The 27310-nt window shown below is 39.7% G+C and overlaps 1 protein-coding gene across 1 annotated transcript; it reads left to right on the forward strand.

Annotated features, from left to right (window-relative positions):
* LOC121320061 (zinc finger C3H1 domain-containing protein-like) lies at positions 1-27310 on the forward strand. Its single transcript, XM_041258217.1, has 35 exons — positions 1-654; positions 2486-2923; positions 3737-3804; positions 3985-4186; positions 4446-4681; positions 7129-7252; positions 7555-7646; positions 7825-8022; positions 8247-8411; positions 9363-9500; positions 10991-11106; positions 11711-11854; positions 12524-12698; positions 13090-13221; positions 13810-14352; positions 14958-15067; positions 15395-15526; positions 15978-16099; positions 16522-16623; positions 16834-16950; positions 17126-17312; positions 18438-18624; positions 19033-19224; positions 19417-19657; positions 20318-20423; positions 20507-20705; positions 21011-21105; positions 22183-22290; positions 22421-22525; positions 23021-23186; positions 24686-24786; positions 25147-25248; positions 25994-26033; positions 26685-26747; positions 26880-27310. The coding sequence occupies exons 1-35, from the start codon at positions 150-152 to the stop codon at positions 27015-27017; spliced, it is 5889 nt and encodes a 1962-aa protein (XP_041114151.1). The 5' UTR covers positions 1-149; the 3' UTR covers positions 27018-27310.

Consider the following 27310-nt stretch of genomic DNA (forward strand, 5'->3'; position numbering starts at 1 on the left):
GAATTGCAAAGCAGGCTAGGCAGTAATGGAAAAGGATAGGAGAAGGTAAGAGAGGCTGTGCGAGTATTTCTGGATTCTTCGTCGCCGGAACTGGCCGAACTCGGAGCATAGTAGTGAACATTCTAAGATCCAGTCGAAAGGAACTAACAATGGCACTGAATTCGGGCAACCGGTCCCCGAGGGAAGAGGGGGAGCTGGAAGACGGAGAGATCAGCGACGAAGACAACGATGAAAACCAGCTCTTGTGCCCGGACAAGAGGCCCAGTAGCAGTGGTAACAGTAATGCAGGGCGCTCGAGTCGGAGCTGCAAGCCTCCGCCTCGGCCACTTTCTCCACACATTGGGGTACCCGGACATGATTGCCGCATGAATATGCAGTTTAACCGGGGACCCCATCCTCCCAAGTCAACCGGACACAGGCAGAAAGGTGGACCGAACGGACCAGGCAGACCCGGTTCGGGACCGCTTTGTGAGTCTGGTCCCAGGTCTTCGTTCTGGGAGCGCAGCAACAGCGCTTTTGACAGACTCGGGCACCGGGGCCGGTGGAGTGCGGGGAGAGGAGATCGGGGAGAGAGGGGGACAGGAAGGCCGCCCCCCCCGGGCCGAGTTGGATTTAGTGGGAGTTCAAACAGAAAGGAGTCCCCTCCTAGAAAACGTATCCTTTACAGTTTTTATTTATAACAAGTGCAACAAAAGAAATAAACAAACGGTTTTGCATAAAACCACACACCAGCTTTTTCGGTATTGAAATAAAATAACAAAAAGAAATAAATATCATGTAAGTGTCGTTGTTAACATAGTACCGTACGTGTGTGTATAGTGGGCAGAACAATGACTCCTGAACAGATTATATTATTCACAGTAGTACTGGGGATAAATGTTCATGCAGTGTAACCTCTGTATACTTGGTCATACCGATAACGTAGGCCTTTCGTACGTAAGCACCAATGAAACCGAGTTAACAGGGACAAAATGAAGAAACGAAACCGGGGCCCTGAATTGCGTCACTGTGAAATCCTATAGATGAGGCCATTTGCTTAGCAGCTGCTGGTTGTAGTATTTTTTTTTTTCTACAAAGTAAATTCCTATTGAAAATGTTTGAGTTTGTACAGTGTGATACAAACAAGGACATGAATACCACAATTGAATGGTATGTAATTCGTGTTGTTGGGTTAATAACCAGGTCGTAAATCAGCTATCCAATCAGAGTATGATTTTTATTTTTATTTTTTTATATAAGTGAAGCTTCTAGATAATTGGATTACACAATGTTGTGCAGCAGTATGGGGACATGTGTAGTTTAGAGTGCATGCTATAGTGTGAGAATGAAAAACAAATTCCATTGGCACGTCTTGTTTGAAACCAAATGTTGCCCAACAGGTTTGCTAGTGAATCTGAGAATGTAATGTCTTTAATGCAGTCGTGTCCAATATGTGTGTTTTTAATGTAATGATAATAAGTTACACATTGGGTACCTATCCCTTTGTTTCCTAAAACATGTAGCACAAGACCGGGGTTTGTGTGGTGGTGGGGCCTGTGCAAATACATAAGATTGATGAGACATCAGAGAGTCTTGGGCTGGCCACAATAGTCTGATGTATGTAAAACATTGGATTTGTATGGAATGGCCCTGTTGCTAGTAGATGAAAGCATATGTTAGTAATAGCTAACACAGGGAGAAGTGGCAAGCAGGTATGTGCCCCCTACACCTGGAGGCTTTATTAAGAGGCTGATTTTTTTATAAAGTACTAGAAGATTGCACAGAAGCCTTAGCTATGGAAGATTGGGATGTAATGGTGTACACTACATCAGTGTTTCCCAACCCTGTTCCTGGCGGCAAACCGTGTCGTGCTGCTTTCGTTCCAACGCAGCGCTCAATTACTTAATTGAACCCTTCATTTAACTAAAAGTGATTAACTGGACATTTTCCCATTATTTTCAAGCTTTTTGTTTGATACAGTTCAATTACGCAATTGAGCCCTGCATTGGAACAAAAACCAGCAGATATGGTGTGCATCCAGGAACAGGGTTGGGGAAACACTGCACTACATCAGTGGTTCCCAACCCTGGTCCTGTGGACCCCCTGTGTCTGCTGGTTTTCATTTGAACTGAACCCTCAGTTACTTAACTAGATCCTTAATTGAGTTTATAATTTGTTAAACTCTTTTAAATAGTTTTCCACTTTTAAACAGTTGCATATTTCAAGATAGCTGTAACATTTAAATAACTTGAACTCTGCAACTGTTTTAAGAGCTGAAAAACAACAGAAAGGTGTAATTAAATTCAGTTCAATGAAAGGTCTAGTTAAAGTAATTGAGAGCTCAGTTGGAATGAAAACCAGCAGACACGGGGTCCCTGGGACTGGGGTTGGGGAGCCCTGCACTACATCGTGAATACATTTGTATGTTTGCCTCTAAAACACCCAGGTTTGATAACCCATGTCCCTGGAAGACAAAAACAGCTAGCTTCCTTTACTGCTTGCTTAGCAAAAACATTTGGGAGACCTCCATTGAGAAAACCAAACTACAGTACAGCCAAAAATGTAAACAGCATTGAGGACAGCTTCGAAGAGCTGCTTAAGAAATATAAGCAGATTCAGCATGAGCTGGAATGTATTAGGAAGGAAGAGAGGACAGCCTTTACCTCCAAAGAGGAGCCCCCCCGAAAGGAGCCAGCAGAGTCTGTGAGCGACAAGCAGTGTATTGCAGTACCCAGCAGTACTGAAGAAGTGGATGGAGAAAACGTGGATGGAGCTGTTGCTCAAGATGCCCAGAAACCTTTTCAGGCCTTCAATCTGAAGCCTTTGAGGCAGAAACTTCTGACCCCGGCAGAGCGGGATCAAATTAACAAGGTTCCTGGCAAAGAAGAACCCACGCTAGAAGAAATTGAGTTGAGCCTCGCTGAGTCCAGCAGCACTGCAAAAGGTACAGACAATTGCCCAGAAATAAAGTGGACCGCAAAGTTAGCAGCATTGAAGCTGTGATAACGACATTTAAAAAGATATGTATATATTTTCTTGCCTCATTAGTCATAGCAGCTGCCTTGCCCAGATAGGCCCCTTGTTCTTCTTTAGCATGTTTATTTTATGTGGTGGTGTTAACCTGCCAGGGAGATTCACTCCCAATGCAATTGCAATCAGTATTAGGTCCATTCTAAAGCCTGGTCAGGGGTGGAAATATGATTCATATTGCATAACAGTTTCACCCAGTTCAGGTTTTAACAGAAGATTGATAGACCTCAGTGCGTAGGCAACGAGTTTAGGTGTGTCATATTAAACGCACTAAAACCAGGAATGGATCAAACTGCTTATGCAGTGGGAGTCTTATTTCCATCCTCGGCCTTGGTTACTTCTCTGGGAATATTCTGGTACTGGGTGTAATTTGCACAGGGAATTGTTACTATGAAATGCAATAGCCCTACACTTCTGGATAGATGCCAACAAAGTTTGCCTAAATTGGTGAGTATTAAAAAGGGTAGTATTGGAGATAAAGCCAAATACTGTCTAAATAAAATGCTTTGATACGTACTTCATCAAAAAAACAGCTTCAGATACTAAAGATGAGTTGTTCATCTTCAATCTTTCCTTGCATACTCTTAAGCCACTGACATTACATTAAAGTAGGTATGACAGTCATAACATTTTCAAGATGTTTTTAAAGGTATTAGCATGTTCAGAATTTACCATTCTTTTGTTTTAATTACTGAATGAATTGTTTCTTTTTTGTTTGTCTTTAAAGAGTCGGTAGAGACAGACCTGAGTATTTCCTATGCAAGCAGCAAAGAGTCAGATGATCTTCCCGAGAAGGTAATTTTTTTATTTTATTTTTCTTAAATGTCACAGAAACCATTATCTTGAAAAGGAGCAATTTCCGTGTCCAAGTTGCTAACAAATCTGAGCATGCGCTTTTAACTGAACAAAAGCTTCGGGGAAACGCAAGGTTCATACACCGTCCAGTATCACCTGCATGTTCTCTGTTTCTCTAAGGAGGTCGTTAAAGACGATGACGACGAGGTGTCAGAGATGCAGCTGCGCCTACTCGCCCTGCAGTCTGCCAGCAAGAAGTGGCAGCAGAAAGAGCAGCAGGTGCTCAAAGAGAGCAAAGAAAAACTGAGCAAAACCAGACTGGCGCAGCAAAAGAGCAAAGCAGCCGTCAAACCCCACTGTGGCAAGAAAGGCAGCAGCGCAGGTATGATTTCTCCAAAGAAACAAAAACCATTGGTGTTAAAGTTTGAAAATACTATTGGTATATCATCCAAACATTTCTCAAAATATTGGGCCTTAACCTTATTGCAGCAATGCTAGGGAGCTGTGATCTTCAATTTGAGAGATTAATGTATACAAAGTTTGCACTTCAAATGGCCACTGCATATATTAGCTAGTGCATTTTTTCACTGCGTTTGTACTAGAAGTTTGTTTAATTTTTAAATGGTGTATTTTATTATTAGGTTCAGCTGCAAAACAGGCGTGGCGGAAGCAGCAATTGCGGACGTGGAAGCTGCAGCAACAGAAGGAGCAGGAGAAGCGGCAGAGAGAGGACGAGGAGAAGAGACGGGCGGAAGAGGAGGAGGAGCGCAGGAAACGGGAAGAGGAGATCCGCAAAATTCGAGACCTTTCCAACCAGGATGAGCAGTACAACCGCTTCATGAAGCTTGTCGGAGGGAAAAGGAGTTCGAGAAGCAAGGTAAAGTCGAAACAAAAAAGAGATTTTATTAATATTTGACCACTTTGTAACAGCTGAAACACTTTGCATAAGGATCCCCACATGTAATTCCACCTGTGATCCATGGTAGAATGTATAGTATAGTATAGTAATACTAAAATAAATTGGTTTTACAATGTTTTCCAGTGAAGACATTGAGAAATACTTTTTCTTTCAATTGCCAAATAATTTAATATGTCTGCTTTTGTATTCCTACCTTACCAGTAAGCGTTAATCCCTGTTTTGAAGGAACCAGCAACAGTGGCTTTGTATTACAAACTAGACTGAGACCTCCATGACTAGCATTATTTAGGTGTACATTCCATGCCAGTGTTCTATCAGATACTGCCCCTTAGCGCCTCGTATGCTTGCAGGGTTCCACCTTATCAATGGCCCGGCGGCTCGGGGCTGGTGGAGAGCGCAGTTTGGCCAGTAGTTATGATGCACCACAGGCCCGACTGGGCCGGTAATATTTAACTAGTATAATATATATATAGTGCACATGGCTTCTGTTTCGTGAATCCAGGAAAATGGGCCAGTGTGCCAAAAAGCTGAAAATTAATTTACAAACCATTTTTTAAAAACATAACTACGAGCTAATCCTAACTTTCCCACCGCACATCTTATTTGTTGTACAGTCAGAATCTGAGACTGCGTACTGAAGTGCTGTGTTGGTGTTCGTTCCCGGGACACAGCAAATCTTTTACAAATCAGGTTTTCTACAACCAAGCAACCAATAAGCCAAAAGGAAAGCACTGAAATCAATAAATCGTAAAGAAAGTAATTATGAAGACGAACATTTAGAGTGGAGGCTTCATTATGACAGTGAAAAAAAAAAACTAACGTTCTGCCTTGTTTGACGTCAGTTTCCCAGACCTGCAGATAAAACAGCAGCAAGAGTAAAAGGCAAATGCGTGTGCACAAGCAGACATCATAACAGTGTAAGCCAGTGAAGTTTAGCCGGGTTCACAAAGTGTTCAAACAATGTCCAAGATGAGATTTCTTCATTCAGTACTATATTTCCTTAGGCACAAGTTTTTCCTTTTGTTTACTGAACTAAAATACAGAACTCAATGAGCAGCAGCGTCACAGCGCGTAGCTCTTCCAATTAAAGCAACAGTACCATAATATTGCGCACCCACCAAATAAGTTTTGCTGTAGTGTATTCAGAATAAAATAACACCTATCATATAGCAACCTTAATATTCTACTTCCGTTTTAATTGTAACAAATAATATTTATAAAATAATCTTAGTAGTGCAAATATTGTAACCTGGCCAAAACAATAGAAAATACATTCCAACAGTACAATAGTTTAACATTACTCATTACAACTAGCCATCGAGTACTGACATCAGATAAATCTAAGTCAAGTTACTTTGTTTATTCAATAACCTGTAAATAATTCAAAACAGGGATACCTGGTTGTACTTTTAATGTTTAGTACAAATGTTGATGTTACTCCATCCATTCACAGAAGGTCCAAAGTAGATGTTTTACATTGAACTGCAGTCCAGAGTTAAAAAAGAACTCCTTTCTAACTCCAAGGATCTTGTCTTTTTTATTAGTCACTGCGTTGTTCTGCTTGGCATTTAGTATGTCTTTATGTTTCTCATAATGTGAAATTACCTTTCTAATTTCAATGTTACCCAAGTTTGGATTACTTCTTTTAGAACTTGCTATATACATATTTAATGGCTGAAGTAACATATATTGAAAGGCTTCGTTTAGCCACTTTCTTTTGAGATGTGGGCTCTCTTTGGTTACCATACACAGTTAGAAACATACTGAAAATCCAAACCATCATGAAAAAATATAAATATATTGTGCCTGATAAAATAGTATCTTGGCCAGTAAAAACACTAGCTCACTGACCCAAAGGACCAGTAGTTAAAAATCTAAATGTAGAGCCTGGCGTGCATATACCTTTTACTTTTTTATTTTTACATTATTAACATCGTAAACCTTTTTTCCCTCACCACCATTACACGTTTGGCCAATTTGCAGGTTATTGTAATTGAAACCTAATCACAGCAGATCTCTGCTGGGACCCTGTGGTCTTTTCTCCTTTCCTAGGGAATAGTTAGTCAGGTTGGGGACTGCAGGTCTCAGGTATTTTTAGCACAGCTGATGGTTTTTCTTTTATTATTCTGCTAATGAGTATGTTCTTTTGCTTAATCAATGGCGCTGCAGAGCGAATCTCAGAGCTGATGGCCTGTGGTTAACAGGTGCTGTTCCTGCGCTCTCCCTTGAGAGACGTTGCCAGCCATTGTTCTCAGCAGCAGCCCAGCTTTAGGGGCTTTTGATGCAAATAAAGCTCATTTACAAAACAGGTGTCATAGTGTTTTGAAAACTGGCAGTACTCGCAGTGAGAAGAAACCCTTGCAATGGATATTGCACTTTCTATAAGGTATTCTTCGTGTTCGCAGACTTCAGACTCGGAGCACAGGAAATCTCTGAGTAAACAAGGCACTGATGCTTCCGGAAACCTCTACCAGTATGACAATTATGACGAGGTTGCGATGGAAACAGACAGCGAAACCAATTCACCAGGTAAGACGAATGTGTGTTTATGTATGCTTTTCTTAAAACTAGCATTTGGGGAAGGTGGTGCCACGCCCATGTGGTGAAAACTACAAGGCACATGTATATGTGTGTGTGTGTGTAGCAGAAAATTTTTTAATCTTATAAATTTGATCATAACGAGACACACCCTGATCAGAAGATAATGAATTTGCTCTTAACCCCCCCCCCCCCCCCCCCCCCCCCCCCCCCCCCCCCCCCCCCCCCCCCCCCCCCCGTTTTTTTTTTTTTTTTTAAATCAAATATTAATTCTTGTCACGTTTTAATTTCAGTATCTTCCCCCATGCATAACCCATTCGTACCTGAATTACCATCGTATTTTCAAATGGCTCCCTTCCCTATGGGTTTGCCTCCACATACAGTGGTAAGTCCCAGTCTTGATTGTCTTATTTCATAACCTTATGTTTCAATGTACTGTTGATTTTAGGCTTACTACTCAAGTAAAACTACTTTATTAAAAACATATTGCATGCATGTCTACATCCCATAGGTCATTCCAATAATAATATGGTTTGCTTCATTGTTCAATGCTTCTTTTGCAGACCATGCAGTCCTTGAATGAGCAGTACTTGGACAGTCTGGATCCAATGGAGCCCCCTCCGCCACTACCCCCTCTCCCCCCGGACGAGCCAGAACAACCTCCCAAACCCCCATTCGCCGATGAAGAGGAGGAGGAAGAGATGCTGCTCCGAGAGGAGCTTCTTAAGTCTTTAGCTAGCAAACGGCCTGTCAAGTCAGAGGTAAATGCTGTGAGCAGTTGATTTCAGGTCAGCAGGTGGCGATCTTTCATAAGTTATCAGCAACCCAATGCATTCTTATACCCCTGGATGAAGCCTTTTCAACTTCTGTGTTGCTTGGTACAGAAGTTAAGACAGATATTTTAATTTAACAACAAGAAAATAAACCCACTTCCATCGCAAGGAAGGGCTTTGGAATTAAATAGTTCCTGTCTTTCATTTTACAGGACACATCCAGCAATAGCTGTCCACCCTCGCCTCCAATGACGATCACAGTGCAGTGTTTTCCGAGCAGTAATTTATCAGCTGCCGGTATAAATACTGCTTCTCATTCACATTCACGGCGTACCAGGTTTGTTCGAGGACCTCCAGCCCCACGGCCCCTATTGGTGGTAAGGAAACATATTTCTACAAATGTAGTTTTTATTCAGTACTCTATTCACTGGGAAGGGTTTGAATTTGGTTCCTTTTTTTAAATAAGTATGTCTAAAAAGCAACTTTCCATTTAGATGGTATATATTGATCAATATTTGAAATACCGTAATAAAAATGACTTCATAACATTAGCTGTAAAAAGACAGGGCAAGAGCAGACAAGATAAAAATCCTGGGATCAAACAGCTCATAGAAACTGGATAAGCATTGATGGGTCAGACAGGGGCTATGTTCCTACCTGTTTATACGATTATTTAGTGGGGGATTATTTTATTTTAAATAAGCTTCTAGTTGTAGTGGTAAGTGACTTTGTAAACTTGCCTGTGAAAAAGGAGCTAACTGCCTTGAATGTTACAGTTGTCTGTTAGTTCTGAAAGAATCTTGATATGCTTTAAATACATAAACAAATACAAAAAACTTTTCAAAAAAGAGTAATGCAAGATTAATTTGCTGTTACCAGGATACCTGGGGACCCACAACATTAGTTGATAAATTCAAAAGAATTGTTATCTTGCGTGGTGTTGAAGGGAGGTTACTTTGTTTTTAAATTCTTACAGGTTCATGCAGGTACCAAGAAAATGAGTCTTCTGTTCATTTCAGAGTCTGTGTTTTCGTATAGATAATTTAGTTAACAGGCATTCTCTATTCTTTTGTTAAGTGACCTAGCCTTCCCTTTTCCCTTTGTCTGATAAACATCAGAAAGCTTGCGTGCAGTGCAGGTGTCGGCACAGATTAGAATATATATATATATATATTACATAAACAGTGTAGTAACAGTCTGCTTTTGAAGAAATAATGTTTAGCTTGCTTTGTGTAGAAAAAGTAATTCAATGGGGAAGTAGATAAAGCATGAAGTAAAGAATAATAGAGGCATGCCCGCGGTCACACACACATTATTTTGTTTTGCAGCTTCCCAGGCACAAAGCAGTGGTTGTGCAGCTGAACAATTCTGACGACAGCGAGTCTGACAGTGAATCGTCCAGCTCATCCAGATTTGTCTTTGGGGGTCTTGAGTCGATGATTAAGGAAGCAAGGAGAACAGCAGAGGTATTTTTCTAATACACATTTTAAGAGTGGTAATCCCTTTTTTCTTTTTTAGATATGTTTAATACTTCTGTCACAGTATATGCTAATCCATTTTATATGAAACTCTTGATCTGCACATGTAAATGCCCCACTGTAAATCAGCCAACAGCTGTGGCTTCTAATGTCACCATGGTTAAAAATATCTAGTTGGGATTCCCTATATGCAAACTCACAATGGGCTATCCCTATAAAAATGGTGAATACGCTGAAAAGACTAATTAAAGTTCAGGTTAAAAGCTATATCCTTTTAAAATGCATTATACATAGGGCTTCTGTTCAGTTTCTGTTAATTAAATTTTTTGGTGCTTATTTTTAGTTTGAGATACCCTGAAATTTTTTTTTTTTTTTTTCTCGCAAATTATTGTTTTCAGTTTCTTTCTGTCACCATATGTATAGTAACTCAACGGTATTTGCACACTTTCCTCCAATTTCCTTTGCTGTCTTCCTCAACACAGTCCTTTTGGTCACAGGCACATCTTCTGGGGTTTCTGTATGTCAAGGCATTTTTTTACATTTTGCTGCAATTTGGAATTGTGTTTTAAATCCTCCCAATCTAACTGTAATATAGCTTTAAAGTCTTCGTTGCTACTGTTATTGTAATCTTGTTTTAAGTCTCGCAAGGGGAGTCTCCAGTAGAAATAGAGGAATTTGCTGCCACTTGGTAGTTGGGGTGGGTTTAAAGTACTCGCATGTATTCAATGATAGGTAAGTCAGGAAGGATGGACATTGCCCAACTACACTGGGAAAGGTAGTGTTGTGTATTTTTTATTTTTATAAAGGGGTGAAGTCATCATGAATTGAGTAACCATTTCCAGTGTTTTTCCTTAGTTTTTTGGATATACGCCGTTTTTTTTTCTTGTCTGTTAAATGAAAATCAGAAGCCCTAATTATAAGTAATGTACCTGTTGGCAGCAGCTGCACTTATTTCGCTGAGAATGTAGATTTAAAAACATTCTAAATGTTTAAACCTCAACAGGTACTATATAACAGATTATATACATTAATATAACATTTGTCATTTGTTTTAGATGTAATGACTTGTGATACGTTCAGGTGTTCGGTCGGTCTCTAATCAAGTTGAGAGTGTACTTTGTCTTGCACTCTTTGTATGACAGACCCAGCACGAGAACTACACTCCTCTTTATTAGAGATCACCACCGAACACACACAAACATAGAGTGGAAGCAGCAGTCTGCTGTATGCACATCTGCAAATGCAGTAGCACACGTTTGACATCTGGTTTTATCATTATGCTAAACGTGCTGTTGAATAAGTGCATCGCACGGTTGTATATGAAGCCGTCCTTTGAGCACAGCGTAGTGCTGGTGCTGAATCCTGGTTTATTTTACTGTACGTTTTTATCATAGATTTCATTCTTCAGGGTTTTGCATTCTTATATTTCATGTGCACAAGATTAACACTTTTGTGTATTTTTGTTTTTTAATCTGCAGGCATCCAAACCAAAAACTCCATCAAGAGCAGAGAAAGAAAACCAAGTAAAAACACCTGAGGCACTACCAGTTGACAAAAAGATTGAATATAGGCTGCTGAAAGAAGAAATTGCAAGGTATCGTTTAGTACAAAAGAATTTACCTGTAAACTTTCTAGTGTTTGATTAGTTTCTTGTACCACAGCTGTTGCATGACAATTTATGTACGACTGGAATTACTTTTTTTTTGTTGTTGTTGTTTGTTTAACACTAGAACCGCCACGGTTATACTCAAACCTAAAACAGCCGCAGGCAGTCATTATGACAGTTACATTTTAAACAACATCAGTATGAAAACGAAAGACAAACTGTCAGATACAACTCAAAAGTTTTATTCAAGAACGTCATATCAAACTTCTGCATGGTCAAAATGCCATATTTAAGTGAATTTATTTTCTAACTTGCCACATATAAAGCACTACTTCATAGTCATAAACGGACAACCGCATAACTTTGACACGTAGAGTAATCTGAAAACATAAAACCGTCAAAATAACTGCAGAGGCAGTTCTAGTGTTAAACTATTGTGTAGGTTGAGGAATAAATTCCACAGGTGCCCCTTTCCTAGAGGCCTGTAGTAATATTCAACTAAATCGACAAATGATTTAAATATGTATCAACCGGTAATTCAATTGCAGTGTATCATTGTGTGTTTGTTTATTTTTGTATTATTATTTTGTAGTCGAGAGCAGCTGAAGATATTCAAGTCTAGCCAGTCCAGGGGCAGCCCCTCTCCTGCCAACTCTGATGTGGAATTGGATTTTGTTGGAAGAACTGTGGCCAACTTGCAGGTCTCGGAGGCTGAAAACAAACTGATGAAGCACAAGTAAGGACTTGCCAAAAACAAGCCAGCATGACTGTAGGAGGAAACACTTGTCATCGGCTAAATGATGGATAGTGGCTTCAAAACTGGAGGAGATGGTGCGTCAGCCATCGTGGTAGCATTCTGATTGGTTTCATATGTAATGCTCAGAACACAATATTGTACATACAGGGTTTTTTTAATACGTGTGTGTGTGTGTATGTGTGTGTGTGTGTGTAATATATTATATAATATATATATATATATATATACATATACTCTATCTTTTTTAAATATTTACACATGTGTTTCAAATCTTCCGTGGGTGGTGTCATGATTACTAATATTTTCCACAGGTTTTGAGGGGAAAAACTTATATATCTATAATAGTATATATATATGATATATATGATATAGATATATATATAAAAATTTCTTGTAATAAGGAGTATATTCCACTCTCATTGTAAATTGCTTAAATGTTTCAGGTAGACATTAATATTTGTTCTTGGATAAAGAACTCTTTAATACAGTTGATGTGTGCTTTTACACTGCAGCTAAAAAAAGGTTAGGCGTCTGTATAGGAGCATCAGAATCACTGGGCCAGCGGTTGAACTGAATCATATGTTGTGGTGTCCTGTGACTTCTGAAGGAAAGGAGGACTTTGATTTTTAGTGTCTTTATTTTCTCAAGAAATCTTCTGATGAAGGATGAAATGCTTCTGAAGCACCTTATCCAGCAGGAGCTGAAGAAGAAGGAAATACTCAAGGCGTCTGAATCCAAGTCTGCTGGGCTCAAGGAGCAGTTGCTGGCAACTGAAAAGATTGTTAATGCCAACAAAACGCTTCTGAAGAAACTTCAAGAACAGGTTGGTCTGAGTTCCTTCTTGTAATTGGATTTGGTAGATTAAGTCACTCTTTGTACAGGGTGATTAGAAAGTAAGTTTACCACATCAATGCACCATATCAGTGATGTGGTAAACTTCTTTTCGAATCACCCTGTATATGAGAATTGTTAAAACAAAGCAAAAAAAGGAGTATGAGGACTGAAAATTGGAGTACAAATCCTAGTTCACATGAGGTCCTGGTTAAATAAGTGTCTGTTAAATTTGTTGGCATTACATGGTAGTCACTCATGTATTTCTGTTAGTCAGAGCTGTAATTTGTCTAAGGGATTAAGCTTTTTGTTTAAATTGCTCGTAAACTTTACGTTTTGACCTTGGCTTTGTTAGCAATTTTCTGATTGCTTTGTTCTTCCAGATCCACAGAGTACAGCATCGAGTATCTACAAAGAGAAATCAAGCTTTGAAATTTGAAAAAGATCTTGCTCAAGCCAAAGCAAATGCTGGTCATGGACGAGGCAAGCGCAAAAGTGAAGTGAATTACCTGCTGGTAAGCTTGATTGAATATAACATCTGCTGTCTTATCTTTTACACTTTGCTGTTATCTTTATTGTCCATACGAACACATGTCATAGTTTAACCTCAGCGTGTATCTAGAGAGTGGTTTGTCAGTTTGTGATAAAACTTGGTTAGGATATTCTCAAGCATGAGTTTACTGAGTCTCAGAGTCTTGGGGTAAAAGGAGCTGCCCTTACATTTGTCTTTACAAAAGCAAAGAGCTGCTTATCTGATTGGTCTAAAACATTTAGTACATCTTACAACTTTTTTTTTTATTATATCACAGATATCGGTGTACATTGCGCTTGCATTGTTATATGTACATTAAGTGAATGGGGCTCACATTGATTTTATTTTTTCATGATGGCTGATATATTATTGTCAGCTGTGGGGTTATGATGCCTTTTTTGTTTAGTTTTTTTCAGATGATTCCATACAGTTTCTATTGGGGTTAATCAAAAGTGGTTATATTGATTTATGTTTGTGTTTTTTTTTTTATGAAGCAATATATATTATATAATATGTAAATGTTTACAAGTTAAATCCTCTATTTAACTTGTTTTATGCTTCAATTATACAGCCAAGTAAGCTTCTCCGACTGGACCCCAATTCCCCAGGAAGCCCCGGGAAGCAGTTCACAGAGCTGATTGCCCAGGAGAAGAAACGTCTGCAGCAACTCGAGTCTGAGTACGCCCTCAAGATCCAGAAACTTAAGGAGGCACAAGCCCTGAGGAGCAAGGAGCTGTCTGCTGAGAGCGTGGTCAGCACAGAGGAGGAGCTCCTGGGGTTCAGCATCCCACAGCCCTCTCTCCACGACCTCACCCAGGACAAGCTGACCCTGGACAGCGAGGAGAACGAGGTGGAGGACGAGGTGCTGTCCCCCTCGGTCAGGGAGCGGAGGCGCTCCTTCAGGGAGTCCAGCGCCTTCACCAAGCCCAACCTCAAGCACACAGAGAGCCTCAGCAAACCGGCGAAAAAGACAGCAGGGGAGCCGGAACTGTTCCTGGGATTGAACGTGGATGATGTGCAGAAACTCTACAAGGAAGGGGACAGCTTGAAGGAGCTGCTCGAGAAAAGCACCACCCCTATGCTGGCATTGACGGGCACGCCAGCTTGCGGACAGGTAACAACAGAATTAAATGGCATGTATGCACCTGTGGCTTGAAGTACACACTAGCCCAGCACCCGGCCCTGGAGTTTTTGATGTTAAATAAATAGTTCCTCTTCTATAAGAACATAAATTCAAGAACGAGAAAAGGCCATTTGGCCCATTTCTGCTTGCTCGCTTTGGTGCCGGTGTGGTCCATTAAGTAATCGGGAAAGGAAAAACAAAAACCTCCAACCAGGTTAGTAGGGGAAATTAAACCACTGAGAATCCGTGGCTGGACAGACCGTCCTTCCTCCAGGCAGCAAGCTAAAGGTCTTATTGTGGTCACACAGAAGTCTGTTCTTGAAGGATCCGATAGTCCTCTTCTTCAACAATTCTGTCAGCCTAATTGCAGTTAGTCATGCTTTGCTGTTATAACTGCAATCCCTTCAGTCTATTAACCTAAGGTTATTAACCTAAGCTTATTACCTTTACACTGGGGCTCATAGTAAAACCAGGAATGGGAGAAGCTGATATGTAATAGGAGTCTTATTTCCATCCCTGCTGTATGCACATACAGTAATTGTGCTGAGTGACAGAAAAGTAATTTTCTGCCCTATACTTTTTTTTTTTTCGTGCAGGAGGTTCAGGTGGATTTGGATACAGTGATGGCTCAAACAGTACGTGGGGACCTGAAGCCAGCCTCATTTGGACCCTATCATAGCCCTCTCCTTGTTTTCAAATCATATAGGTATGATATCCCAGGACATTCTAAATTTTAATTTGTTGTCATTTTCTGTGTCTGGGTTATTAAAAATAAATAAATAAATAAAAGCATTTCCATTAAAGGGCCATCATATTGTGCAAGGGTTTTGGTTTCTGGATAATGGAGACCAAATGCTTTGTCAGATGTTTGATACACAGCTATATTCTATGATTCTCTCTGTCAAGTTGAATTATGGATATCATTCAAATTCATTTGAATTAACAATGGGATTGGATACATAGTTATGTGATATCCACAGTTGTGCTTTTAGTTATATTAATTTTTTTTTAATTAATTTTTTTTTTCCCCTAGGTTTAGCCCATATTTCCGTACCAAGGAGAAGCTATACCTCAGTTCAGTTTCGTACAGCAATATCATTGAGCCAAAAAAGTGTTTCTGTCGGTTTGATTTGACTGGCACATGCAACGACGATGACTGTCAGTGGTAAGTGGTCACATCACAAAATGTGTCTATTCAGAGTAGCAACTTCCAGTGTACTTTTCACAGTACCTTTATCACCATGTCTTTACCTAAGCTCTCTGAGAGAGACATTGACACTCAGTTAAAAAACATTCCCTTTCACTCGCTTGTTTGTATTGGTGTCCATGTAGTCATCACTCTGTCATTCATTCATTATCGCCACCAGCAAAGTTAAAGAGCTGAGTGCATGGTCACATGACCTGAATTCTGGTGGACCGTCGGTTACACAAGGCCCAGAAGTCCATTGAAAAGCAAGTTTCTAAGTGGTTAAAACGTACTACAAAACAACAGAATGAACAGGGTTTCATGTTTTTGATAAAAGCTTTATTCAGTGTCTTTATGTAACTGTGTTAAGATCTACGCCCTAATATAATATGTAAGACACAACTCCTTAAGCGTAGCTGTTGTTTTTCAGGCAACACATGAGGGACTGCACTTTAAGTAGAAGCCAGTTGTTTCAGGATATTCTTTCCTATAACTTACCTGTGGTTGGCTGTTCAGAAACCAGCACTGGCGAGGAAATCAGTGTTGCAACAGGTAAAGTTTCTGTTCGAAGTGACTTTTTTTTTTTTTTTTATGATGAAGCATTGCACACAAGCCTAACATGTTTGAGGTGCAGGCATCTCATTTCTGACAAATTTACAAGCTACTAAATTATTGTCTTGTACAAAATACACCATAAACTGCAGAAATAAAGGGGTGACTTTTTGACCGTGATTAAACAAGGTAAGTAGACACAGTGGCTAAATATATAGGATCTCAATTATTCATACATGTATTTGTGAAGCAATCTTATGTATGTGAAGGGATTGTTATACAATGCAGCTGTGAAGACCAGAAGAATATCTAGTACAGTTTGGGGTTCTGGTGGCCCTGGTTAAATACATTTTAGAAATTAAAAAAGGTCAGAAAAACATGAGCTGTCAGGAATGCATTTTAAAGTAAGTGTTGTTTTTCAGAAAAATACCTTGACAAGCTGTTTGGTATGAACAAAGATCGAATGGCAACAGACCCAATGGCTGTTCTGCTTGTGAGCAAAATAAACGAAAGCAAGAGCCACAGTGAGTATTTAAATATGAGGTCGCTTGAAGGTAGGGTGCACCCTTTTTCAGAGGATTATTTTGTACCTGGTTTTGTAGCAGTTATGTTAATATATTTCCCATGAAAAACTAATTGGGTTTAGAAAGAATTGCAATTATACAAAGTTCCTGAATTTGCTTACATTAGATTTACTTGTTTTATGTATGTATTTATTTATTTCCACCCCCAAGCCCCACCTTATACAACTTGCAAAGAGTTAAGGAAATGGAGACCACGACAGCGGAGAAAACCTGACCCAGACAGCAGCAGCAGTGATGAAGAAGAAAGCAAAGTATCAGTCAGATATGGTGAGGACCCCCTCCCCCCCCCATATAGGCAGTTACGGTTTAGGTAATAGTGTTTTAATTCTGATCTGATCAAAGGAAAAGTAGCTGTACATGCAGTACTACAGACCAGCAAAAGATAAAGCAATTTTGTTTGTTTCAATTTTTTTTTCTGAACTTGGAGCTCTTTATGCTGCAGATCGGTGTTCACAGCATTCTTGGAAAGTCAACTGTGCCCTTGATGTGTGCGTAACTCCCGATGATGTCAGATACTTCACAAGTGAAACGGACGACATCTCCAACTTGGAAGCAAGTGTGGTGGAAAGTCCTAGAGATGTCCAGCTATGGATAAAACTGGCGTACAAGTACCTCAATCAAAAAGAGAGGCAAGTCCTTTTATGCTTTTTTTTAACACTTGTGTGTATATATATATATATATATATATATATATATATATATATATATATATATATATATAGAGTGTGTGTCAAATATATATTGATAGATATAATATTCAATATTCTATTCATATTCCTAGTTGTTCATAAAGCAATACTCAGTGTGTTGGTTGTGTGTGTTAAGGTACTTTGACTAAAATATACCTGCCACAGACATTTTTTGGAATGTGGACTAGACACAATGTTCTGATGTTAGTAATCGCCAGCACCATGCTTCTATAAGGACACCTTTGGTTGATCCAGCCTAATTCACGTATATTTGTGGCAGGCAACCAGAACAGAGCAGTTCCTGAATGTTTCAGGTGAAACACTATTTTATAAACAAGAAAGAAATGTAGTAACTGACTGATTTAAATGAGAACCACTCCGAATGAATGCAGACGACACAAAAACTTCAGGGAACAGTAAATAAAATTTGAAGCTATACTTGTATTTAAAAATGTAAAGCAATAATAATCAAGTTACATGTCCACCTGTCATCTTTGTTCACCCTGGGGGTGGCTGTTTTAAGGTATGTGTCTGAGATCTCCCACTGTCTCCATGGTATTGTTCACCAGTGTTAAACTGCACTGAAGCATGAACTTGTGACAGTTCTGGTTTCTGCAAGCAGTAGGTGGTGCACTGTGGAGATGGTGATTTTGAAAGGTTTTATAAATGTAATTTGTTTGACCAGCTACTGAATATGCAGGTAATTGGTATTGTTAAAGGTAATTTCATACTTCACTCTTTTTTGCATGCAACTCAATAATTGATGTGCTTGTTGACTGTCTTGGCAGAATCAGAAATGCTCTAATGTTATCATTCATTGATGCGTTCATAATTGCACCTGTAACAATTGTGTATAACCCAGATTTCTTTGTGCTTTTTGGTGTCTGATGTTGGCAGTGTGCAGCATTTAAGACCGAGAAATTACAGACCAGAAATGCTTAAAAGTTTCGATGCTTTGAGAGAAATTTTGGTACCTTAAAAGCTGCAGCGTGCATCGATGTACACCAAGAGAGACTACATTTCATGGACAAAATCTAAAGTCTATTTTTGTTGCTGTCCCGTCAGTACGCCGTCGGAATGTTTGGATTCTGTCTTGAATACTTTGGCTAGAGCACTTGAAGACAACAGAGAGAATCCCGAAGTTTGGTGTCACTACCTCAATCTTTTCGCCAAGAGAGGGACAAAGGATGAAGTGCAAGAAATGTGTGAGACAGCAGTGGAGTACGCTCCTGACTACAAAGTGTGGTGGAACGTAAGTCAGGCTTTCTGAATCGTGAACTTTTAAAAGCACTCGGATTGAGAAATGAAGATGAATAGTTTAAGATAGGAAGTCAAGTAGTCAAATGTTTCGACTAGTTTTACTTCATTCTGAATCTGAAATGCGGGTACGATGTTGCTGTTTGCCTCAATGCAATTTTATTTTTTTGTCCACTGCACATTACTTGCCAGGTATTTTAAATATTTGGATTTGAACACACAGCTCTAATATCTGTTCACCGGCCAAGATTGCTATAATAACAGCTAGAAGTAATATTTAAGTATACATTTCTTGAAACAGAAGTTGTTTATGGATTTAAATAAGTCAGCAATGAAATGTTGGAGTTGCTCAAGAGTAAGCAGTGAACAGTCTTGCAGCTTCATGCATACAATATTTTTGCAGTTCCTGAACTTGGAGACGTCGTTTGATGGCAAGGACTATGTCTGTGGTAGGATGTTGCAGTTCCTACTTGGGACAGCAGGGGGAGACAACAAATCGGAGCTGCTGTCATTTCAGTTGTTGGAGTCGCTGCTTTACCGAGTGCAGCTCAGCCTGATCACTGGCAGACATCAGAACGCACTAGCCATCCTGCAGGTGCGTAGGGTCCCAGGACAGTTTATGAGTTTGAATATGCTGGGTTAAGGTTTGTATTCATTGGGTTGCACACCATATTCCTTTTTTTGGGATGGATTAAAACTGCAATATTTTGCATGCTGTAAACTGAGAGTAAATTGCATTGCTAGAAACAGTGTTGATCCTAACCGTAATAAATTCTGTATATTTCAGAATGCATTAAAATCAACTGATGGTGAAAGAAGCCTCGCAGAACACCTTCTCCTCAGTGATCGCTGCCTGGCCTGGTTGGCTTATATACATCTCATTGAATTTAATAGCCTTCCTGGTACACTGTATGATCCAGCTCACACCAATCCTGGAAGGATAGTTAGTAAGGAGCCCTTCTCAATCCCATGGCAGTCGCTGCAAGATGTAAAGACAGATCCTGACATGCTGTTTGCTTTGTTTGAAGGTAGGTGTAAACCGCAGGTTGACGTTCATTACTAAATGTGTTCAGGAATGAGTAGAAGCTCCTGAGGGGTAGATTTAGTAATAATACAGCGTGGTTCTGCTTGATAAACCACTATTATTTTGCACCTGGACAGGCCTCTGTTGGATGAGAGATGTCTTGTTAACGTGCATCTGGAATTTTCCAAAGCACAAAAAACTAATTCTAAACATAACTGATCATGAAAACCTATATCTTGAGTCAAGAATCTGATTTGCCATTATAGGTCAAGTACAGTTCCAGCCCAAACCATTCCAGATACCAAAAAGTGTCAACTGTTTCTTAAACAAAATTCTGCATTTAAGTTTTTGTCCCACTATAATTGTATAACACTGTGATATAAAATGAAGGCATTGTGGTATAAAATCAACTACTAGACAAAGTAAGAACAAAAACACAGTGTAGTGTGTGAAATGTTTACTACAGTACAGTGACCCTGCCACGTCCCTGAATGTAGACGTTGAGCTGTAAAAGAGCTATTCTGCTTGCAGTTGGCACTGCAGGTGTGTGTGTTTATTTAATTTTTAATCGCGATGACTTTGAGGGCAGGTGCCACTTATCTAATTTAGATGTGGCACTGCAGATTTAAATATAAATAAAATTAGCTTTTTCCCTTTCTTGTAGATGCTGTACATGCATGTAGTGATGAGAGCCTTTCACCTGGTGAGAGAACTGCTGCCTGCCTGCCTATATATAGAAATATGATTGTGTTGAATCAGGTTTTGGACAGGTAAGGACTTTTTTTTATTTGGTGGAAATCTTACCTTATTTGCTCATTTCTAACAAGCTGGTAATGTGCTTCTGTTTGTTTAGATGGGAGGCAGCTGTCAAGCTTTGTGAGACTCTGTTAGTGCCTTGTCCTGACTGTTGCATGCTGCTGGAATCTCTGGCACAGCTATATATAAAAAGAAAGGAAACGGATAAAGCCATTGATGTGTGGCTTGGTGCTTTCAGGAAGAATCCTCACAATGCCCAGATCTTTCATTCTACCTGCAAGTTCCTTGTGTTGCAGGTATGCGCTGCAGATGCATAAAAGGTTTATTCCTGTGCCATTAAATAGTCTGATTTAAACATTTTTGAAGTATTGTATTCACCACTTCCACTTTGCAAGTCAGGCTACTTGATAGAGGAGTAGTAACCAACCTCTGCCCTTGTTTTAAACAAATGTGGTGGATAAACTGTACACCAATGCAATGTAGATGGTTCTGTTACTTGCATGTAACACTTTGCAATAAATAAGTATATCATGGCGAATAGCCTGAATATTTAACACGCAAGTCTGACTGAACTAATCTTTTTTTTTTTCCCTGTACACAGGAAAAATCACATACCATAGCCCCGCTATTTCAGGAATTTGTTCTGTCTTTCTGTGAAAGTACAGCGAGTGAGCAGCATCCTATAAATGTACTGCGGTAGGTGGTGGTTTTTTTCTTAAGGGATGGGTGGGGAAAAGGGAATACAATGACTTGCATTGTTGTTCATCAAATAGATTCTTTCTGCTGTGGTGATGGTCTTGGAAGTGGTAGTTATTTGCTTATGTTGTAAGTTGAGGAAGCAAGCAGCATTAGTCATTTTAATGGGACAGGAAGGAAAACGCAGAACTGTGGAGCATGAGACGTTCTCTCATAGTAAAACAGTTTCATCACACCTTTTTGATGCCCTTTCACTTCCTTTAAGTAAACATTATTGACAATGAAACTGAGTGCAGGAGAACGGATCCCTTGCTACAATGCAAGATTGCATGTTCAAAGAGGCACAAAGGTGTTTATTGCAGTAAATAATGTTGACAAATGCACACCTCTGCAGACAGTTATACAATGAACTGTTTTTTGCTTTTACCCTCTTAAACTGCTGAAACAGACACCTTATCTACAGCTAACCCTATTTAGCTTTTATAGTTTTATTGGCACCTTCGCTGATCGCAGTAAAACAGTAACAATGTGCTGTTGTTGGCTCTTGCTCCTTTGATGGTTAGAAGTGATTATCTAGGGCCATTAAAGGTGATGGGCATTAAGTCTAGGCTGTAAGAAAATGCTTATAAATGTCTGTTTTATTGATGCCTGAAGGGAGTGATGATGAGTGACATGGCTAGAACGTGGGACAGGTGTTGGGACTGTTGTGAAGGATTGCGTTCACAGCAGTATCTGCCTGACTCTGTATTGTGTGATGTTGGAACAGAGCCCCGTTGTTCTTATTGCAGTGTTATAAAAGTTTTTTTTTTTTTGTTTGTTTTTGTGTGTGGAAGTAAAACAGGGATCTGGGATCTTCTTTCACTTATGGACTTGGGTGTCTACCTATTTTTGTGGTTTTGCTCCCCCCCCCCCCCCATATGGTTCATCTTGTCTACTGCATGTAGTCTAATGCCAAAAACAATGCAATACACAAAACATGTTGTCTATGTTAATCCATTATCTTGATGTGTGGAAAACATGCAATATGCTTGGCAAGCAAGTTAAGTTAATTTTTTTTTTTTTAATAATATTTTTTAGATTTCTTCTAAATGTCCCATCACAGTATAAATTCAAAGCCCCTTGTGTTAAACAAGAACTGCATAATCAGCTTAGCAGCCAGATTCCCTACATGTGGCTCATCCACTGGTAAGTAAAACTTTGTCTTGTAGTCGCACATTAAGTTTGTATTTGGTACGATATGTTGTAATTTAGACTGTTTCAACAGCATTGTAATCTGTGTGTTTTTAAAATGCTGAATCTCATTGTCAACATGCAGTTTGTGGCAGACTGTTCATGCCAGTGTGGGAGATGCAGTGGATGCTTTTGAGAGGGCTTTGGGCACAGTGATGCAGCAAGATGTAGTGCAGAAACTTTGGCTGGAGTAAGTAAATTACGTTCCCCCCCCCCCTCCATTCATTTTGAGTCGTCTGAATCATCTGTGATATGGGTTACCCAGCTTGTCTTAAACTCTTGTTAGCAGACTCTAGGACAGGTGTGTCTTCCTGTTTGCCTTGCTCTCCTTCATTGTCCCATTAGAATGTTTCCCCTGCAGTATTCAAGGTTGCAAAAGTAAGCTTGCTTGCTTGCTTGCTGACTAGTAGCAATGTGTGGTTGCTCCTCAGCTGTAGCACAAACATGTCTACTTTTAATACTTGTAAGAAAGGCATGTATGAGGATAATGCAGATTTATATGCAATTGATAGCTCTCTTACAAGAGCCACAACCCATTCTTGTGCTGTATTACCAGCTACCCTGTTGCCTCTGCATTCATGTTTTGTTTTATGAATAAAAAGTGACCCATGTTGTAGTTAATGTAGCAGCGCAGTCATTTTTGGTATGTTGCCTAAAACTCTTGACAGTCCTGTTTTCTTTCCAGTTATCTCCTTTTTACTAGTAGTAAACTCATTGGATCCAAAACTAAGAACCGAGACTTCAAAATGTTTACAGATCTCGTGCATAGATGCCTGGTGACAGTCCCCACGAGATTTATTATTCCTTTAAGCTCGGCAGATTACTGGACCAACTTTGAGTTTCACAATAAGGTAAAGAAATTCCTATTGTGTTGAACTGAGTGTCTTGTCCAGATGGTTAAGAAATTAAGCCTTTGCATTACATGTGGAAAGTCCTGTGCTTGAATTTCTGATATCAAAGCTGTGCTTCCTTTAATTGTGTGCTTGTGTGATGTACATATAGGTAGGTACGTTTTTCATCTGACCGTCACGTAACCGTCCTGACCAGTTAACCGCCCACACTTAGTACAGGGGTACTGACTTCAGCAGCATGTGCATCATCCACAACACCAACAAAAAGAATGCGTGTTGTTTTTAACAGTCCAACAAAAATTGGAAATTCTTTCAAGACTTGAAGGGAGAAACTATGGAAAAGATTTTAGGATAGGCAAAAGTACTGTGACAGATTGTTAAGAAGGCAGAACCAAATCTAGAATATTTCAGTGCTCAAGATGATCAACTGGACACAGCAGTACCTGGTCCCGTTGATAGAGAAATGAAGGGATGCGAATAACTGGTCCAATTCTGAGCGATAAAGCCAAACAGTTAAACACTATGCTGGATGGCGATATTTGAAGGCTTTTTAACTAGCTGACTGAAGAGCTTTCAGCAGCATCACAGAATACGACAGCTGTGTATCCAAGGCAAGAAACTGCAGCTGCAAAAGCACCGGAGGCAGCCGCAGCGCAGCTAGTGCTTCCCGCTCATTGGTTAACATGGCTGCAAAAAAGAGATCATTTCAATAGAAAAGCATTAAGGACTTTAAGAGTTAAGAAGCCATCGAGTGTAAGTTACTGTACGTTTAGTACCTCTTGGTTTGTATTTCTTTTAAAAAGCTTCTTGTTTTATATTGATAACCACATAGCAATGTATTCTTAATCTTATTTACTTTCATTTAAAGTTAAAGTATTTCCCCATGTTTAAAGCAGTTTGCTCTTTATTTTTGTCCAGTAACCTATTTGTGCATGAGTAAATGTCATTTTCCATATATGTTCACAAATCCGACATTTTCACACATCCGCCTATACCGCAATGAACAGTGAGTTGGATATGCGATGGTGTACTGTATATATAAAATCTTGTCTGCTGGTTTTAGTAAATCAGGTTGTCTGTGGCATGAGACTCGGCAAGAAAAAATTGCTGTTCAAACATGAATAAGAATCAGCAGAGGCCACCTTTATATTGGTGGTCACCTGTAAGCTGCAGTGAATCTTTGGCCTTGATCTGTTCAGAAACTTGCTTTATTATGATGTGGTCTTTGTCAATTAGAACCTACATATTGGTGTCATTATATTCTGATTCTTTTTTGTAAGTTTAGTAATGCCAATTACATAATTTAAGTTTTAACCTTGTTGACCAATGGAAATTATTTTGAGGCGGGTCATTAATTCATTTCAGACCAGTTGGCTATGGAGGTCCCTTTCACACCTTCCTTTTGTCCAGTGTATTGTGACTAAAGACATGGCAGTCGGCACTTTAGACAGATTCCCTAACCCTCCCCTTCTACATATTGTTTGCTTTGTGTTCCGCAGATCATATCCTTCTATCTGAGCTGCCTTCCTAAGTCTCAACATTCCAAGGCTCTGGAAAGATTCAGATACGTCATGCCAGCTAATATTGACCTGGCACTAAGGTACTGACAGATTTGGGTGCTAAAAGTGCATATCTACAGTACTCTGAAAGGCAGCTTTCCATCCTTTGACTGTTTTTATGGTAGGAGAACGATAACCCAGCTCACTTATTTTTTGTTTTAAAAAGGGGAGGTGTTGTCATCTCTGTGGTCTTCACAATCCAATCTGAAAGGGTGTCTATAATGTTGCTCTAGAATCAAAAGGGTAAACATTGTTTTATTTTGGGGGAGGTGGGGGTAGATAGTGACAGTGTGTGTTTTTGTTCCCTTAAGCTTTGTTTCACAACATACACAGGTGGTTGTGTTTTATTTATTGTGTTTGAAATTTGTGATGTAGCTGAATTAACATGTTTTATTTTCTAGGCTGCTCCAGCAGGAATGGCATGATGGGAACATTCAGCATCTGAAACACCAAGCCAGAACTCTGACCAGCAGCGCCCCAATGTGTTTGACCATCTGGAAAATGTACGAGAATTTCAATTAGTTCATCAAAGCATGTTTTTCATTCCTCTAGCCCCGTGACGTGATTGTAATTAACCCTTAGCAGTCCTATGTCAGACCAGGCCCGACATTACAGTTTTCCCTTTCCAGTCTGATGGCAGACCCTGTCCGACATCATCAAAAAGACGTAAAGCACGGGTCTCTGGTCGTTTTTTCTCCGGAAAAAGCTGAGAGAACCTTTCAATGGCTGAGTGAGACCGGTAGGAGCTGAATGAAGCCAAAAAAAGAGACTCAGACTCTTGAACACAGATATAAACAAAGGAGATAGCTGCTTCTGCATCCAGCGCTCAAAGAATATCGTAGACATTTGCAGAGCTTTTTGAGATGTTATAGTAATAAAATAATGACTTGGATCGCATTATTGAGGAGTTTGGTGATAAAACGAGTGATCAGGAGAGGATTTATCAGTATTCACGTCTATAAAGAGGTATGTGAAAAATACAGCAAACAAGGGGTGGGGCTTGGCTGGAGATGCAGTACTGAGTGTCCTTTTGCGATTGTGCCTTTTAAACCTGTTTTACGCCAAAAAAATTATTTTAAACAGTGCGTGTAAAATAAACAGCCCATGTGAAAATAATTGGACCTGAAGCGCCTGACAAGCGCTGAATAAATGTACTGCAAAGGGTTAAGCAGGGGGAAAAAAAGAGATTTGTTTTTCAATTGCTAAGCAAATGGGTTCAGCTGACATCTAGTGTTTGTTTTCCCTCAGTGCCATTGCTGTTGAGAAAGAGCTGAAGGAGCTGGCAGAGGTGAGTTGATCTGTGTGTGTGTCTGCTTGTGAACTATGGAAGATATACATTTTTAATTTTCTTTTTAAGGTACAAGGGGCATATGTGTCCCACAAATAAAATGAAGCTAATTTTATTTATGGAATGAGGTGCAAGAAACATGGTTTACCGAGAGGTTGGATCTGGTCATGCAGCTTTGTCAGTTTAACTCCTTGATACTTGAGTCCCTCTGAAATGCATTTTAAGAAAGCATGTTGTGTCTCTGAAGCGGTAGAGTACATGCACAATGTGTGTGGGTTGTACGCATGTTGTCAATAAGAACTTGGGCAGCTTTGCCAATGTTCCCATTTGTTTATTTTTGTTAAACGGGAACGTCAATGAGAAGAGCTAATTGCTAAATTAAGTTTTTACTAGGTTGAAATTATTTTGATGCTGGTCTGGACTTGGATTAAAGGCCCCTTTCACATTAGATACTTCAGACCTGTTCTGTAACCCTACCCTTTTACATGTTTAGGACAATGTGGCAGTTTAGGGTACAGGCAGCTTGCACTGGGTGCCTTTGTAAAGGGGCTGCACTGTCCACCTCTGTAACCTGTTAACACTGTAAAATAAGGTATTGATCTGTTTGTGTGGCACTGACTGTGCCCCGCTGTCTGATTTGCTCTCTTTCAGGCCCGTCACCTTTATCGACAAGCTCTCCAGAAGCTACCTCTTTGTGCTACACTATGGAAAGATGTAAATTTTCCCTTTTTCCCCCCTCCCCCAATATAAATAATTTTAAATAAGTATTAATATATTGTGATCCTTTTAATGTGCTACTGGTTTGCTGACAAGGTCTTTGTGCATTCCATGTTTTTTTTGTTGCAGCAACTCCTGTTTGAAGCTTCGGAAGGAGGTAAAACAGATAACCTGAGAAAGCTTGTTGCCAAATGCCAAGAGGTTGGAGTCAGTCTAGACGAGCTCCTAAATTTAAGCTCAAACAGACCAGAGGGAAAGGATCACTGACGCAGGGGTACCGTTAGTCTTCTGTCCCCCAAATCCGAATGAGAATAATTCTCTCAAGAAAAATAAAAAATAAAAAGTTGTAAAGTCTGCGAGAGGCAGACTGAACCAGCTGTCAGTACTCCCCAATACAGTATTCTTTCCTGGAGCCAGGGAACATTTCCAAACCAGATGCCCGACAGTCAAGAAATACTAACTCCTCCTGACTGGCCCAAATCTGGGCCCTTTGTAGAATCTTCTTACATCGTGTACGTAAGTATGGTTCTTCAAAAATGATACACGTGGTTTTAATTTAT

Source organism: Polyodon spathula, chromosome 8 (assembly GCF_017654505.1).
Source record: "Polyodon spathula isolate WHYD16114869_AA chromosome 8, ASM1765450v1, whole genome shotgun sequence".
Taxonomy (NCBI): domain Eukaryota; kingdom Metazoa; phylum Chordata; class Actinopteri; order Acipenseriformes; family Polyodontidae; genus Polyodon; species Polyodon spathula.